The sequence below is a fragment of the Papaver somniferum genome, chromosome 5 (assembly GCF_003573695.1).
Source record: "Papaver somniferum cultivar HN1 chromosome 5, ASM357369v1, whole genome shotgun sequence".
Taxonomy (NCBI): Eukaryota; Viridiplantae; Streptophyta; class Magnoliopsida; order Ranunculales; family Papaveraceae; genus Papaver; species Papaver somniferum.
In genome coordinates this window covers 214,413,051-214,428,244 of record NC_039362.1, presented here as the reverse complement: position 1 = coordinate 214,428,244, position 15,194 = coordinate 214,413,051, and the positions used below count along the sequence as shown (strand labels likewise).

The following is a 15,194-nucleotide window of genomic DNA, read 5'->3' as shown; positions in this document are numbered from 1 at the left end:
TTGGTTCGATCAATCCGCACCTAGAAAGAAAGTAGGTGAGTAAGGCACAAATTATTTATATCATCATAAATCATCTCATAAGATTGTCTCTGAATATGTCCATAAATCAAACTGGAGGACGCTCCAAAGTTTTAAATGACTCTAGAGAACAATGAAATCCTGACGGATTACGAGAATGCACATGAGTCAAGGGAAGGATCATGCGTGCACAGTGATGATATAATCCATAAATAGTTGCTCCAAAAGTAGAGCACAATGAGATCGAACCATGCTTTATTTTGATTAATTTCAAATAAATAGCATATTTGGCCTACACAATCCAGGTAGAACTTAGTTCTTTGGTAAATATACGGGTATTTGAGGTGGTAGTGCTAACCAACCAAATGTAAAGCCTATTGGACATACATAATTAATTTGTCATAAAGAATAATGAGAAGAAAGTAGTCTTAACATAAAAAAGACTCTCCCTGTGGCGAGAGGTTTCTCACAAAGCCCTGTAATTGTTCTCTTGTAATGAACATTATAGAGTTCCGCTACTTAGTTAGCTTGGTAATTTCAAAAGGACTTGAAATGCAGCATACATATGTGATTTTTAGTATCTCTGAAAGAATCAAGAGATAGAAGATATTTACAAAAGTACTTGATAGACTTTTGTTTCCCAAATCAAATGAGTTTAAACCACAGAGTGCGTTTACAGTTAGATAGAATGCTCACTTATAGATTCAAGCAATCAGGCGGATGTGGTATACCCGTCTAAGTGGATATTTGATTTGGAAGGGGTAGACAAGTAAGTTATTTTTCCTTGCGTATTCATAAGAAAGTTCCTGATTTTGAATTGTAGATATTTATGTTGATGGTACAGACATGATGTGTACTCTTAATGTAATAAGAGACCGTAAAAGCTATTTAAAATCCGAATTTGAGATGAAAAATCTAGGGAAAGCTCGATTGAAAACTGAGCTTGTGGTATATTATTCCACCAGTTTGCATATGTGTAAAGTTTTCAGGCAATTTAACAAAGACATGCATCCTGATAGCACTCCCATGATTTGTCGAGGTTCAAATGTAAGTAAGTAACCATTTCGTCCAAAGGAATATGACGAACATATGTTGGGAGATGAAATTCCCATATCTAAGTACAATAGACGCGTTGTTTTACTTAGTATAATAATGTACTCGATTAAATTTTACATCCTCAGGGAACTTGTTAGCTAGATATAGCTCCGCGCCAACGCAGCGTCATTGGAATGGTATAGTGAATGTAATCATGTACTTAAAAGTAACCATTGACATAAATTTGTTTTATACATACAAAGACATTAAAAGGAATGCTAATGAAAGTGCAATCCAAAAGTTGTTGATTATGAAGGAACAATAATCTTTTCTCCAGCGAAAGTAATCAGAGGGAGATATGGTAGATTATTTTCTAAGTCATCACCAATATTCAGTTTCGAAAAATACATGACTAAAGGAACTGTCTAGAACAAATCTGATAGTAATCAGGGGGAGATGCCGACATCAGGGGGAGGATCCAAGGATATGATGTCGACATATTTTACTTCAAAATTGAAGTTGTGTTGTACTCTTTTTACCTTCGATTGAGAATAGTTTTTTCCAAAAGGGTTTTGTCACTCGACAAGGTTTTTAGCGAGACAACACTAAAAACATCAAGTATGTTGAACGTTGAAGACATAAAGTTCGTGTTCATATTACTGAAAATATCTGAATCAAAGAAATGAAACGCGATAGTCGGTTAAGCAACGTAACTTCCAGAATCAACAACAAGGTCTTATATACATTCAAGTCACCAAAGTAATGTGTGATAAACTCCTTTTGACTGCATTAGACTAATGAAAATTGTATGACATCAAGGGGAGCATCTAATGGTGTGTTGATCTTTTTTCCTTCACCGAAGTTACTTTTTCCCACAGGGTTTTGTTGCTCGGCAAGGTTTTTAATGAGACAACAACAAATACCGGGAATGTAATTTCCCAACTAAGGCTATTGTCTTTCCCACGAGGATTTTCTGCCTTAGGAGTTGTGAAGCAACTAGTCAACTTCAACGGAGCAAAGTGATCATCTTTAACAGATCACTTTTACTTGCATCTGTCACGTGGTAATCTTTCCCCTTCGTCAAGGTTTTGTCATACTGGGTTTCCTTGTCAAGGTTTTAATGAGGCAATATATATGCGTCTAATTATGTTCTAAGTTTTATTAATATTGTACTCTTTTCTTTAGTTCAGTTTTTGTCCCTATGGGTTTTCCTGACGAAGTTTTAACGAGGCAATTAACTTATATCATCGATCTTTGAAGATCGTATTGCATGTGATGAACTACATGTAAAGTAAGAGACAACATATGAAGTACTACATGTGAAGAGTTGTACCAAGGTTTTATCCCACTGGGTTTTTCCTTATCAAAGTTTTAGTGAGGAAATTAATTACAACACAAGTCATCAAGATAAGACGATATTTGAAGAACTACATTCGAAGCACTATATGTGAAGCACTATGTATAAAGTTTTGTTATTGAACCGCACAAGGGGGAGTGTTTCAGAGCCTACAACCCATGGATATGCGGTCTATCTAGTTACTTAGTGTTTCCCCTTTATATATATTGTATCCATGTAACCCTAAGAGACTGATGAATGGAAACTCTCTTGCCTCTTTGTCTTCCCTACATTTCCACTACAACAAAATTGAGAATTATTGATAAAGAGTAATTTAAACTAAAATGATGGAAGTGTATACAGAAAAGAAAATGACCAACCTCTACTTGTCGGATACCAATAGTTAATAATAATAATAATAAAAAAAACGGGCACCTAGCTCAGCTGGTCATTCCTGTTTCCCAAAGTTTCATGCGCTCTAGGAGGTCCCAGATTCGAGCCCCCAATGGCGTAATATTGCAGGAATTAACATGGATGGTAGCGCTAGCTTGCCCCCTTGTGTCACAACCTAAGACCCCCCATCCGCTTCGGCACCCTCCTTGGTTAGGTTACCCATGAGGCCCGCTGGTGTGCTAGCACAGCAACCTGTTCAATTAACGTAGTAGTATGTTGTTGGAGCTTAGCTTGTTAGGCTTCCAACTAAGTTAATGAAATATTCTATCTAATAAAAATATTGAAATAGTTGAAAATAAATAATAATAATAATAATAATAATAATAATTCTCGAGAACGACAAATCGATCCCGAGTTAATCATCAAGAGAGTTTAGCAAGGGATTAAGAACGTATCCGGTGAATAATAACACCCCAATAAAGTCATCCTTGATGATAAACATGAAAGGATGATCTGCAACGAAATCCTCAACTGGCGGTGGTAAAGGAGGAAGAGAATCATCCTCATCAAAACCACAAAACTCTATAAGAGTAGCACCAGCAGCTTCAGTCACTGCACCAAAACCAGGATTCTCTCACAGTGTAGATTATCACAGATTTTTTTTTCAGTTACAGATACGTTTGTAACAGGTCTTGTAACTAGTATAACTGTTGACTTTTTTAAAAGCGTGACAGTATTTGTAACATAGTTAAGTAATAATAATATTTGTTGACAGAAAAATTAGAAAACAACAATTACCATCTAAATACTAATTCCACCCAATTTTTTTCAATATAAAAAACCAACCCCAAATTTTACCACTATTTGGATTTCTTTTATCACTATCATACCAACAATTAAACAAATTTAACAAATGTATTAAATATTTAAATAACAAAATTTATTTTTGTTTCTAATTATAATAAAAAAAATTATTTTTGTGGTGAAAAATCAAGACTTAAGTCAACAAAGCATGACTTGGTGAAAAATCAAGACTTGGACAAAAAAACGCACCCCCTTTCGGCTAACAACAATTCTTCTTAATCTCCCCGCTCCTTTCTCTCAGCCTTTCATCTCCCCGTTCCTTTCTCACAGCCATTAACATTGTTGATTGTTAAAATTTGCAGGTCAAGATTCAGCCACAAAAAGGAAACCCTAGTTTAGAATCAATCAATTATAGCTTGATTTGTGGTTGTTGTTGTTTATATAATCAATTTGACCTAAAACGACGATGGTGATTGGTTAAGAAGATAGTTACAATTGATTCTGGATTTCTGGTGATGATAAATATCATGGTTTGTCTTCTTCGTTAATGGGGTAAGTGATTCTAAGTTCTCTGTTTCTTCTAAATGAATTGATTTATTAGTTGGATGGAGAGATAAATTGAGAGATTCAGATGAAATTACAGGTATTGAAACAAGATGCTGTTGCTGGTGGAAGAGATCAATGTGTTTGATTGCTCGATTTGAAGAATTAAACCTAGGGTTTCTAGGTTGAAGTTTGTTTGAATAAAATCTTAGGGTTTCTGAGGCTGAGTGTGAGCTGAGAAGATGGTGGTTCTGCAACGGGTTTCTGGTATTTGGTAGTGAAGAATTAAAGGGTTTTTAGTTGAATGAGGAAGGTGGTTGATTTAGGGTATGCTTCAGAAATGGGATTTGATGTTGTGTTATGGAAGAAGAGAAATTAGAATATATATTGTTGCCGTGAAGATTCAAGTCAAATGAAGTGATTGAAGCCAGAATTAAAGGGGTTGAGCTGTTAGTTATTGTTGCTGGTGATTTTAGGGATGGAGTTATACAGGGATATGTGGTGTTGCTGTTGGTGTTTGAACTCAGGTGAAGGTGTTTTGGCCATTTTGTTTTTCAAGAATACTTGTACTTTTCTGGTTATTTTGTTTGCTAAATTACAACTCCGTAAATGGGTGAACCCGCTAAACTTTCTTAGAAATTGGTCCTTAGAAATAAGATTTGGTTGATTTTTCTTTCTCATGCAGGATTGTTTATCATTAAGGGTTGGGTTTAGGTGAAAATTTGTAAGATGCGTATACTTTTATGTTAGTCATTTTATCCCTGGGCTTCAATAGACCAAGAAAACACATTGTATTGATATGAAGCTGTGCTCATTTCCTCCCATTGATTTACTTGGTTATTGCGGATGTCACTCACTACATTTTTGGATTCTCTGATCTTGAGTTTAACAAGTCTTCTTGCAGTTTTAGACTGATAGCACTGCATCAGTATGTGTTTCCCTGTAGTTGATATCAATGACTTTGTTGCACCTTCATTTTCTTCTTATTTTCCTTTGTCCTGTAATTTACTTCATAAACCAGTAACTTACTTTATAAAACACTCAAAGCTTGTATCCTAATGATTTTATAATTGCAGGTTTTTAAACATTATTTCATCTTATCTGTGTTGATGCTTGGTTGAGACTTAATCCTTCATGTCCTGTGCATTTGTTTGTTGATGAACTTTGAACTTTTCCAGTATCCTGGTTAAGGTGAATACTTAATAGCTTAAATCACTAAGTTAGTGTTGCGTTAGATGGTGTAGTTCAGTACTTATGTAGTTATCTGTAAAAAACATTGGGTCATACTTGAAATTTTGTTCTGGTTTGTGCATAGTTTCCATGATTCTATCTGGAGCAGCTCTGATTCATTCTGGTTTTGCAAAATTTTAAGTATCAATGATTTCTGCAATACCCTCTTTCGTGTTAGTAAATTATTTATGAAATTTCAGTTCCATTGCTCTTAGAATGCCTTGTTTTGGTTGTAATTTGTAGTGATCTTAATTGCATTTTGTGATCCCAAGAAACGCGAATGTAAATGGGTCATGTGATCGGCAGGTGATTTATTGGGTTTCTTATGCTGTTAATGTCTCTTGGTTATGCAGGCTTGACAAGAGAAAGTTCTATGTTGTAGGAGCTAGGATTTTTACTAGGGTTACAGTGGCGTTATACCCGGTCTCTGTTGTAAAGACAAGGCTGCAAGTTTCTACAAAAGATTCTGTGGAGAAAAGTGCATTTTTCTGTTGTCAGAGGTTCACTCAAAAGTGCAAGTTTAGTGTCCATTCTTGCTCCAGAAGCTAATATTGTAACTTGCTTCTGCTATCCACTCTGATTTAGGGCCTTATGTAAATTGACATATCAGAAAGTCACAACTTTAGAAGAAATGAAAATTATGGTATGAAATCTTTCCTTTTCCTTTTAGGGTGTTTTTTTGGAATATCGATGGAGGATGTGAACCGAAAAACTTTCCCCACCTTCCAATCTGTGTGTTTGAAAGTGTTGTTTGCATTTAAATGGAGTTTTTGTTCTTTTGGCAGTTACACTTAGTTGGACCTGTGATGTTCGATTCTGATATATTTCTGATCCAGTTCGTCTGAATGAGAAACTCATGTCTAACTCTAGTAATCTTTGAACCTATGATGTTCGAAACTGATATATTTCTGCTCCAGTTCATCCGAACGGGAAACTCAGGTCTAAGTCTAGTAATCCTTGAACCTATGATGTCCGATTCTGATATATTTCGTCCCTAGTTCATCCGAACGGGAAACTCAGGTCTAACTCTAGTAATCTTTGAACCTGTGATGTTCGATTCTGATATATTTCGTCTTCGAGTTCATCCGAACGAGAAACTAAGGTCTAACTCTAGTAATCTTTGAACTGTGATGTTCGATTCTAATATATTTCGTCTCCAGGTCATCCGGACGGGAAACTAAGGTCTAACTCTAGTAGTGTTTGAACCTGTGATGTTCGATTCTGATATATTTCGTCTCCAGTTCATCCGAACGAGAAACTTAGGTCTAACTCTAGTAATCTTTGAACATGTGATATTCGATTCTGATATATCTCGTCTCCAGTTCATCCGAACGGGAAACTCAGGTCTAACTCTAGTAATCTTTGAACCTGGGATGTTCAAATCTAATATATTTCATCCTCAGTTCATATGAATTAGAAACTCAAGTTCAAATCTAATATATTTCTCATTTTTGTGATTCATTTTTATTTTTGTTCATACAATATATTTTTTGAATTTAGTGTGGTATATGCGTTAAAATAATCGTAAACTCCTAAGTTTTTTCTTTCTAAAGTTATGGACCCTTACATTAGGATGTCACATGGTTTGGTAAGTGATAAAATGCACCACCTATTTTAAAACAATGAGAGCCGTCCAGTGAATTTGTTTATGACACGTGGTAAGAAGTTAGCCATTCGATCTTTTACAACCAATCAAATGGGTGTCGAAGAGATACTAATCGTTCAGCTCTTTTGCATAGTAACATGAGTTTTCTGTATATTCTTAGAAGAGAGAGAAAATTAAAAAAAACCTAAATTTCTTTTCCTTCTCGTCCTCTCTCTCCCCGCACCCTATCTTCTTCTCCTGCGAATAATGAAACCCTAAACAGACTCACCCTTCTTCTCTACAGACTGAAACACTAACACACTAAATCGAAGTAGAGTTATTACTCTCGATCTGCTTCTCTTCAAAACTCTTCATAATTCCATGAAATTATTATTGTTTTATAATTTCTTGAAATTGTTTGAAGATGAGAACCCATCAAAATCTCTTTAGAAAATTGGAAGCCCCAACTTCATGATCAAATCTTGAGTTTTCAGAATCAACAGCAAATCAACAAAACCCATTAAAACCTAGGAGTTGTGTTTTCCATCTCCTACATATTCAGATAAGTGAATGAATCTAATAACTTAGATTTATGTTTCAGTTGCTTTTTTAAATCGATTATGAGTTATTTTTTGAGATAGTAATTATAATTTTCTTTTTTGTTTAATTTCATCAGGTCTTTTGAGAAGAACGGGAAGAGAGAAAACCTAAATTCATCAGCAAGAACTGATGAATTCCTTGCTTCTAGTTTCAAATAAGAAATGGGTTAAATCGGATTTACTTAGTGAAGCTACTCACTATCTCTTTATACAACACCCTTATCTTTCCTCTGAAACCCTAGCCTTGTATGAAAAACCCTGATATTTGTAAATCCTTTGTTTCTCAATAACTATGTGGTTTATTACTCGTCTTCAAACCCTAATTTCTTATCACACATGGAAGAGAATTCAATTACTCATTCAGGTATACTGAAAATTAAAATTAGTTTGATTTTACAAATAAATTGTATTATTCATCAGGGTCTAATTTCTCAACTTTTACTGATTTTTCTGGGTGTTTTGTGTGGTTTTGAGGCTCGATCTGTATGTTTTAGGGTTTGATTTTGGTAATTATTTGATTTTTGCATGTTTTGGTGTGTGGTATATGAAGCTGGCTTCTTGTTTTGTTCTATTGAGCTGTGTAATATTGTAAAGATGTGAATTATTTTCAAGGTTAAAGTGAGAAAAAAGTAAAATTTTGGGTGGGTTTTTCATATGGAGCAAGATTTGTAATTTAGTTTTGTAGTTCTTAGGTTGTTATTGTCAGCAGTAGCTTCCGCTGAAGCTAACCATCTATTGTGTTATCTAAGCATGTTTTTTTTTCTCCTGTTTTTGGGGTTGAAGTTGAGGTTTGAGCTTCGGTGGTATGTGTGGGTTATGCTGAGTTGATAATTATGTATGAAGGAGGGTCTACAATTTGGAGGTTAAATTGATTCAATAAGTTGATGTTTCATTTGTACAGTTGTTCTTAATGCATGATCGAATACTGCAACCTTTCTTTGCTTGCTTCCTAATATGCTTCTATGTTGTGTGTTATATGCATATACCTGGGTTGCTTTAAAGAGGGTTTTGAGAAACATATGTGGACTAAGATATCAATGAAGTTCATATGGTGTATGGTTCTTTTGATATACGTAGAAGCCATGGTGCTATTGTTTCCTTTTGATGCCATGGTGCTATTGTTTCCGTTTGATGTGGAAGAAAATTGTTGCGCAATAATTAGTTTCAAGTAGAGGAATCAGTTTGTGCCTTTTGCTCGTCCCATGAAGAAGAATTACCTTGTCAGCTTGAATTGTTTATTGATCAATGTTTTTCCCCCTTAAGATTTCATGAATGTAAAGATTTTACTGGCTTGCGTTCCCAAGTGTCGTAGATATTTGCTTAATGAATGAATATTTTCCTCAGTTATTATTTTTGTATGTTATAGGTCCTGTTGGCGAAGACATGTTTCTCTGGCAAGCAACAATAATGGGTCCCCAAGACAGTCCATACGCTGGAGGAATCCAGATTATCCATTTAAGCCACCAAAGGTAACTTCTCTGGATAGCCCTGTTTGATATTGATTTATTTTCCTGTAGAAAGGGACTTTTCTTGAAGGAATCTATGATTCGAGTGAAAAGTGCGTCCTTTTCTAGATCTCCGGGTATCTTGACAGGTGGTGTTCACTTCTAGTTGTCCTTGCTGAAGTCTTATTACGTTCTTGTCAATTGGTTAGAGTTTACACTCATCGTACTTGTTTTTGTAATATTTATTGCACTTTCATGTCATTGATGTTACAATTTGGTGTTCTATTTTTAAGGTTGTTGCAGGGGAGCCATCTAAATGACATTGATTAGACTGTGAAGTGCTGAGAACTTGGGGTTGCAAAACATCTAAGCGTATTATAGTAGTGCAGTCATTTATGTTAGTATCTCTCCTTCAGCTCACATCAAGCTTGGATATGATCATGTTCTCCAATGTAAACGAAGTTAACTCACTTATCCAACCATTTCGAATATGAGATACTAAGAAGTTATTTATTTCCCACTTTTGAATGTAAAGGTAACACTTGGACCTTAAAGCTTGATTGCTGAAGCTGTATCAGTATTCTATATCTAAATTACTTGCTTTATCATATTAGTCTTAATCTATGTAACTCATGTTACTAGTAGAGAAAAGCATTGAATATATGTACAAGTTCTCATTCATGTAAGCTTTCAACTGTGACATTGGTTCTTGAGTTGAAGACTTTTCTGAGTCAAGACTTTAAGATTATTTGTTGATTGATTTCAACTCCGTAGTTCGATATTTTTCCTGTTATTTCATTCTATAAAATTAATTTTCTTCGTGTTATTTGACTGCAGCCAACCTTTTCTTGCGAATTTTCTGTTATATTGATCAAATAGGGCACTCTTGCAATGGCAGTGATGTTCTGAGTGTTTTTAATAGGTATGTAAGAGGAGTAGAGCTTAACATGAATCTGTAGTTAGCCCTGCTTCTGATCTATAGTTTTGTTTTACTGAAGTAATTTTCCATTCTGCATCCTTTATGTTTTGAGGTATTGGAACATGGTTGAAGGCTAGACACATTATTCATTGGAGACACTAAATATGTTCTTATGTTTTCATAGTGATGCTTGTTGTGGTTTCAGTAATGGTAGTGCAGTTGATGGCTAACGACTCTAGTGAGTGATGCTACTGTTGTCTTATCCAAACTGCCGTATGGTATAGTAGTCACCTTTCGTTCAAAGAACATAGATGGATAAAGTTAATATGATAGTAGGTACCGTAGATTGTTGCTTTCAGATACTATGATTGTGCAAGATTGTGAGACCTGAGAAGTATGTATTCTGCCTATTGCAGGTATCTTATAGGCACCTTCAAGTATGCCATTTTGACCAAGCTGAATGTGCTGATCTTGAGTAAGCTGTATAGGATGCCCTAGTTACTTGGATCATCCTCCTGTTGAGAAGGTAAACATTTCATGGATTGCGTAGCTGGTTGCTTAAAATTATCGAATTACCGTTTCGGAAAGACATTGATAAACTTGTATTGATTTCTGCTGGGTTAGCTAGACATCGTCCTATATTCATTGCTCTTACTTTTATAAGTTAATCCCAGAAACTAATTACAGTGATTGTCGTTTGCAGGAAGTAGTGGATATTCTTATTTGTATGAACCTCTTTGAAGGAAGGAGTCATAACAAGTCCATGGATTACTCACTTTGACTACATTGCATTCTACTAGGCATTTATATATTTTCCGTGGTTTATAATTCATTTTGAATATATGAGGATTTGTTGGTCATCCAGTGTTTGAACATAAATAATGAGTCCATGGATTACTTAAATAATGAGTCCATGGATTACTTAACTTGGTGAACTGACACCAACTTAAGTAATAGAAACAATTATAACAATGCATTCTATGAAGGAAGTTGTTTTATGGCTCACGTGTTTTTGTTCACTGAATATATGGGGATTAGTTGGTCAGCTTCATTAGGATCAAGAGCTTACACCGTTCAAAGGTGAACGTAGATTGGTATATCTTTTTCCCGAATTAAATAGTTGAAGTAAGGTGCCATAGCATGCATACATAATAGAGAGTAATTGTAGAATGTTTTCCAACAACCTTGTGTTTTAAGAATGTTGTTTTATTTAAGGTTTTGAGAGTCCAATGTTGTTTCGTGTTGGCTTAAAAGTTGAGAAGTAAAGATTAAAGTGTGTTTGGATTTTAAAAGACCTCTTTTCATGTTTTGGCAAGTTTGTGACCAACAGAATAAGTTGTGAACTGATTTTCAAGTAGCAGAATTTTCAGTAATCCTTGTCCCTTTTGCTAACTCGCTTTTATTTGATTTCAGTATGAGGGAAATACCTACGAGAGCCTACCTCTTTGCCCCTTTTCCTATGGACATAGTCAAGCAATGGATTTCATACATGTTGAATGAGGTTCAATCTCTTGAGGAAACTTGTGAATGCTATAGTACTTCAATGGTACATCAACGAAGGACTGGAGAAGTGCAGGATTTGAGTGAGTTTGTATAATAAAAGAGAATAATTTGCATTTGCTTCTGGATACTGGACACTAAATTGCAGATTGAAAAATAGGAAATTGTAGGCCTGTGTTTCAGGTTTAATTGTGAAGGCCTGTAAATTGGAAGCCAGGTCCATGAAAATGATCTGGACTACCCTTTTTTTTATTGTAACTGAACGATTGTCACAGAGATAACTGCAACAAAATTTGTGGAGTAAAAAAACACGTGTCATCATCTCACTGTTATTACAAATGTGAGTGACAGTTTAAGCGTTACAAAATCCGTGAAAAAGAAGACACGTGTCAAATGACTAATCGTTATAAAACCAATGGCAACACTAATATGTGTTACTTTTATCATGACAAAAAATGACACGCGTCATCTGAATTCTGAAACAATCGTAGCAAGGATTCAGTAACAGTTATAGTCGTTGCTTTATATGTTACTCTTTTTGACACGTGTCTTAACCTAAATTGTTGCAAATAGCTAGTAACAGTTAAAACCGTTAAGATAAATTGACAAATATGACACGTGTCGGATTGGTAAAATTTAGCCAACTGTGGCTATTAATTATTGTAACACTTCATATATGTGACTGTATTTTTGAAACAATTGTTACAAAATTCCATCACTCTTATTTATTACGGCGTTTTTACAACAGATTATAATCGTTACAAATTTAATAAACAGAAATAGCCTGTGACAAAATTCAGGAAATGGTGTAGTGAGTTCCTTCCTCGTCAACTTCAACAAAGCACTTAGTAGAAATTGACGTTTAATCCCAAAGTTAATGGGATTTGGACGCTCTAGTACTGGCATCTGAGGCCTAGTACTCACTAATCTAAATTTTCCGGCTCGTATACTGTTTAGTCCATATTTGAACGAGTTAATCCAAATTTCAACGGATTTAGAAAATAAAATTCTTTTCTTGTTACCGTAACTGCCCTTTTCATTTTTTTATATTCATTTTATCCTTAGAATTTTTTTTGGAGAGAGAGATAAAGCGATTTACAAAGAGGAAAGTAGACAAAGAAGAATAATATTTGAAATCCATTGAAAGGAAGCCAAAAATCTCTTAAGCTTCGATGACGGCGGTAGATGCATAAGGGAAGCAGGTAGAAATAAATGATATGTCATGACTGCTAAGCATTAATCGGGTGAAGATCATAGACATATTAACGATTTCAACTTCAAGTTTGACAAAAATCTCAATTGAAATCGTCTTGAAGCTCACGGTAATGATCTAAATTCTAGAGGTAATAATCAAATAAGACTTCTCTTTCTAACATCACTGCTTAAACCTAAAATCAATTTTTATTTGCGTCAAATTAGATTTCCTTTAGGTCAATTATCGTGATTTTGTGTTAGGTTTAGGTAATTGAAATGAGTATTCTCAAATCGAATCATTGGAAGGATTTGATGTCTCAAATGGAATAAACTGAGAACGACGTATTCTCAAATCAAATAATTGAAAGGATTTGAGGTAATCAAGCAGATTAAAACCACAATTTAGGTATATGAAATTTTAATTAGATGTTGTTTTCTTAAAAATTAATTTTAGAAATGTTTCTTAAATTATGCGTTTATTGTTCAAGTTTCATGGATCTGTATTCTTTTCATTGAGATAATTTGTTTGATTTACTAAAAAGAAAGATTTTATTACAGGAGATATAGTTGGGGTAAAATCATGGAAATATCCTGGTTGGATTATTATTATTCTTGATCCAGCATTGAAAGCACCTTACAAGGTTCTGATACTAGATTGACACAGGTATGTGAAACTTTTGTCATTGATTTATGATTTTTTTTTTTGAAATACAATGGGATTAGATTACAAAATTTAGTTTGATTTGTTTCTCATTTGTCTTATGGTTATATAATGAAATTAATTTAGTTTGATTTTTTTTCTCATTTTTCTTATGGTTATAAAATGAAATTTAAGTAGTTTTAGGTTGCCCCCCAAATTAATTTAGTTTAGGATTAGTGAGGTTCTCACAATCTGCAACTTTGTGATTGCATAAATATCATTCGTACTGTAGGAGTACAATATCGCACATACAAGTTATGCGAAGAAAAGAATATATAATGAGTGCGATTATGATAGCGCACAATTAAATCAAGATGACGTATCAGGTGAAGTAAGCATAATCACGAGTAAAGTGTGAGGACCTGTGCGAAGTATGTATGTTCTGCGACACAATCAAGTATAAGTGTGCGATAATAACGCACATTTATTCCGAAATAAGGGGATATCTTAGATGTCATCCACTATGTAATACCCTATATAAAGGGTAGATTTTCCTTGTGAGAGGGAGAGTTCTTTTAGAATCCTTGATCAAGAAATTAAAAAAGAGAGAAAGTATGTGTAAAAGAAACTTAGGGTTTCATATCTTCTTGTAATCGATCTTGAGATTTTGATATAATAAAGAGATAATTTATGCCATGATCACTTGATAATTGGTAAATTCTTATATTTGTGTGGTTGTAGGATTTCCTGCAACAACATTTGGCGCTACAAAACAGCTCGAAGTGGTAACTCCTAGTGGTAACTTTACTTTGAGATTGATATCCAAACTGTTAGATTTAAAAAGGAAGAAAGATAATAAGATCTATGGGGAATTCACGGATTACGCAAATACAAGGTAGAGGAAGATATATAAAATATAATTCCATAACCAAAGAACTAATCTCTGCTATGGACTTTCAAAGGAGAATAACAGGAAGAATTCATAAACGAGATCATGAAGGAAAGAAATTAGAGACGGTGGAGAAAGAATCTCCGGTAAAAGAATGGGAAAAAACGGAGATAACATTTACGACAGATGAAATCTCAGAAGAAAATTTGCGGCGTACAGATCCATTGGTGATTACGTTAACAGGTGAACGAAAAGAACATTGTAGGGAAAATAAGAAATCTGAGGAATGGGCGATTAATAGAACATTGGTAGACACAGGTAGTGCAGTTGATATTTTATTTTATCGCACATTCAAAGAAATGGGATACAAAGATGAAGAAATGATGCATCCAACTTACAACATTTATGGATTGAATAAAGCTGTCACAAAACCAAAAGGAGAGATTTTATTGAGAATACTACTAGGAGAAATAGACACAGAGGTGACATTATGTGTGGTTGACATAGATTCACCATATAATATGTTGTTGGGAAGACCGTGGGTGCATGCGATAAAAGCTGTAGCGTCAACATTACATCAATGCATAAGGTTTCCAATTCCAAGTGGAATAGGAGAGATTAAAGGAAATGTTGTAGATGCGAAGCTCTGTAATGAAGTGGATGTAAAGAATTATGAAGGTCATGCGAAGAAACGAAAACATCGTTTGAGAAGGGCAAAAGAATTAAAGAAGGAGAAGAATTTCACATATACATGATCAGGGCGAAAAATGGAAAAGGAATTCCTAGTGAAATACCGGAAGAAGAAGGTGCACCAATTCAATAGATAAAAGAGCCAACACCAATGGGAGATCCGAAACCAAATTTCACTGCAGCCGAACCAACAAAAGAAATAAATTTTGGTACAACAGAAGAACTAAAAATATTAAAAATTGGAACTAAGATGGGAAAAGAAGAAGAAGAAAGAAAAATAAACATTTTACGAGAATATAATGATGTCTTCGCATGGAAAATGGAAGAAATGCCAGGAATAGATCCGTCAGTCGCATATCATAGATTGGATATTA

General features: G+C 34.5%; 1 protein-coding gene and 1 long non-coding RNA gene across 12 annotated transcripts; both read left to right on the top strand.

The window, feature by feature from the left end:
* The first annotated feature begins 3,874 nt into the window (after positions 1 to 3,874).
* LOC113284605 lies at positions 3,875 to 11,728 on the top strand. Of its 11 annotated transcripts, none has more exons than XR_003328263.1 (10): positions 3,875 to 4,138; positions 4,230 to 4,656; positions 5,713 to 6,002; positions 7,621 to 7,907; positions 8,910 to 9,012; positions 9,282 to 9,523; positions 9,826 to 9,910; positions 10,113 to 10,185; positions 10,324 to 10,433; positions 10,611 to 11,728. It is a non-coding gene; the product is annotated as an uncharacterized LOC113284605 (long non-coding RNA). The 11 variants fall into 11 exon arrangements; XR_003328265.1 differs by having other exon boundaries at positions 4,218 to 4,656; XR_003328264.1 differs by lacking the exon at positions 3,875 to 4,138 and having other exon boundaries at positions 4,145 to 4,656; positions 10,611 to 10,987; positions 11,321 to 11,728.
* Positions 11,729 to 14,489: 2,761 nt separating this feature from the next.
* LOC113280779 lies at positions 14,490 to 14,885 on the top strand. The gene has a single exon (XM_026529364.1). It carries the CDS (start codon positions 14,490 to 14,492, stop codon positions 14,883 to 14,885), a length of 396 nt encoding a protein of 131 aa, XP_026385149.1.
* Positions 14,886 to 15,194: the final 309 nt, after the last annotated feature.

Bases quoted from the DNA above. Each gene is read 5' to 3' on its own strand.
- LOC113280779 (XM_026529364.1), top strand. From the start codon at position 14,490: ATGGGATACAAAGATGAAGAAATGATGCATCCAACTTACAACATTTAT.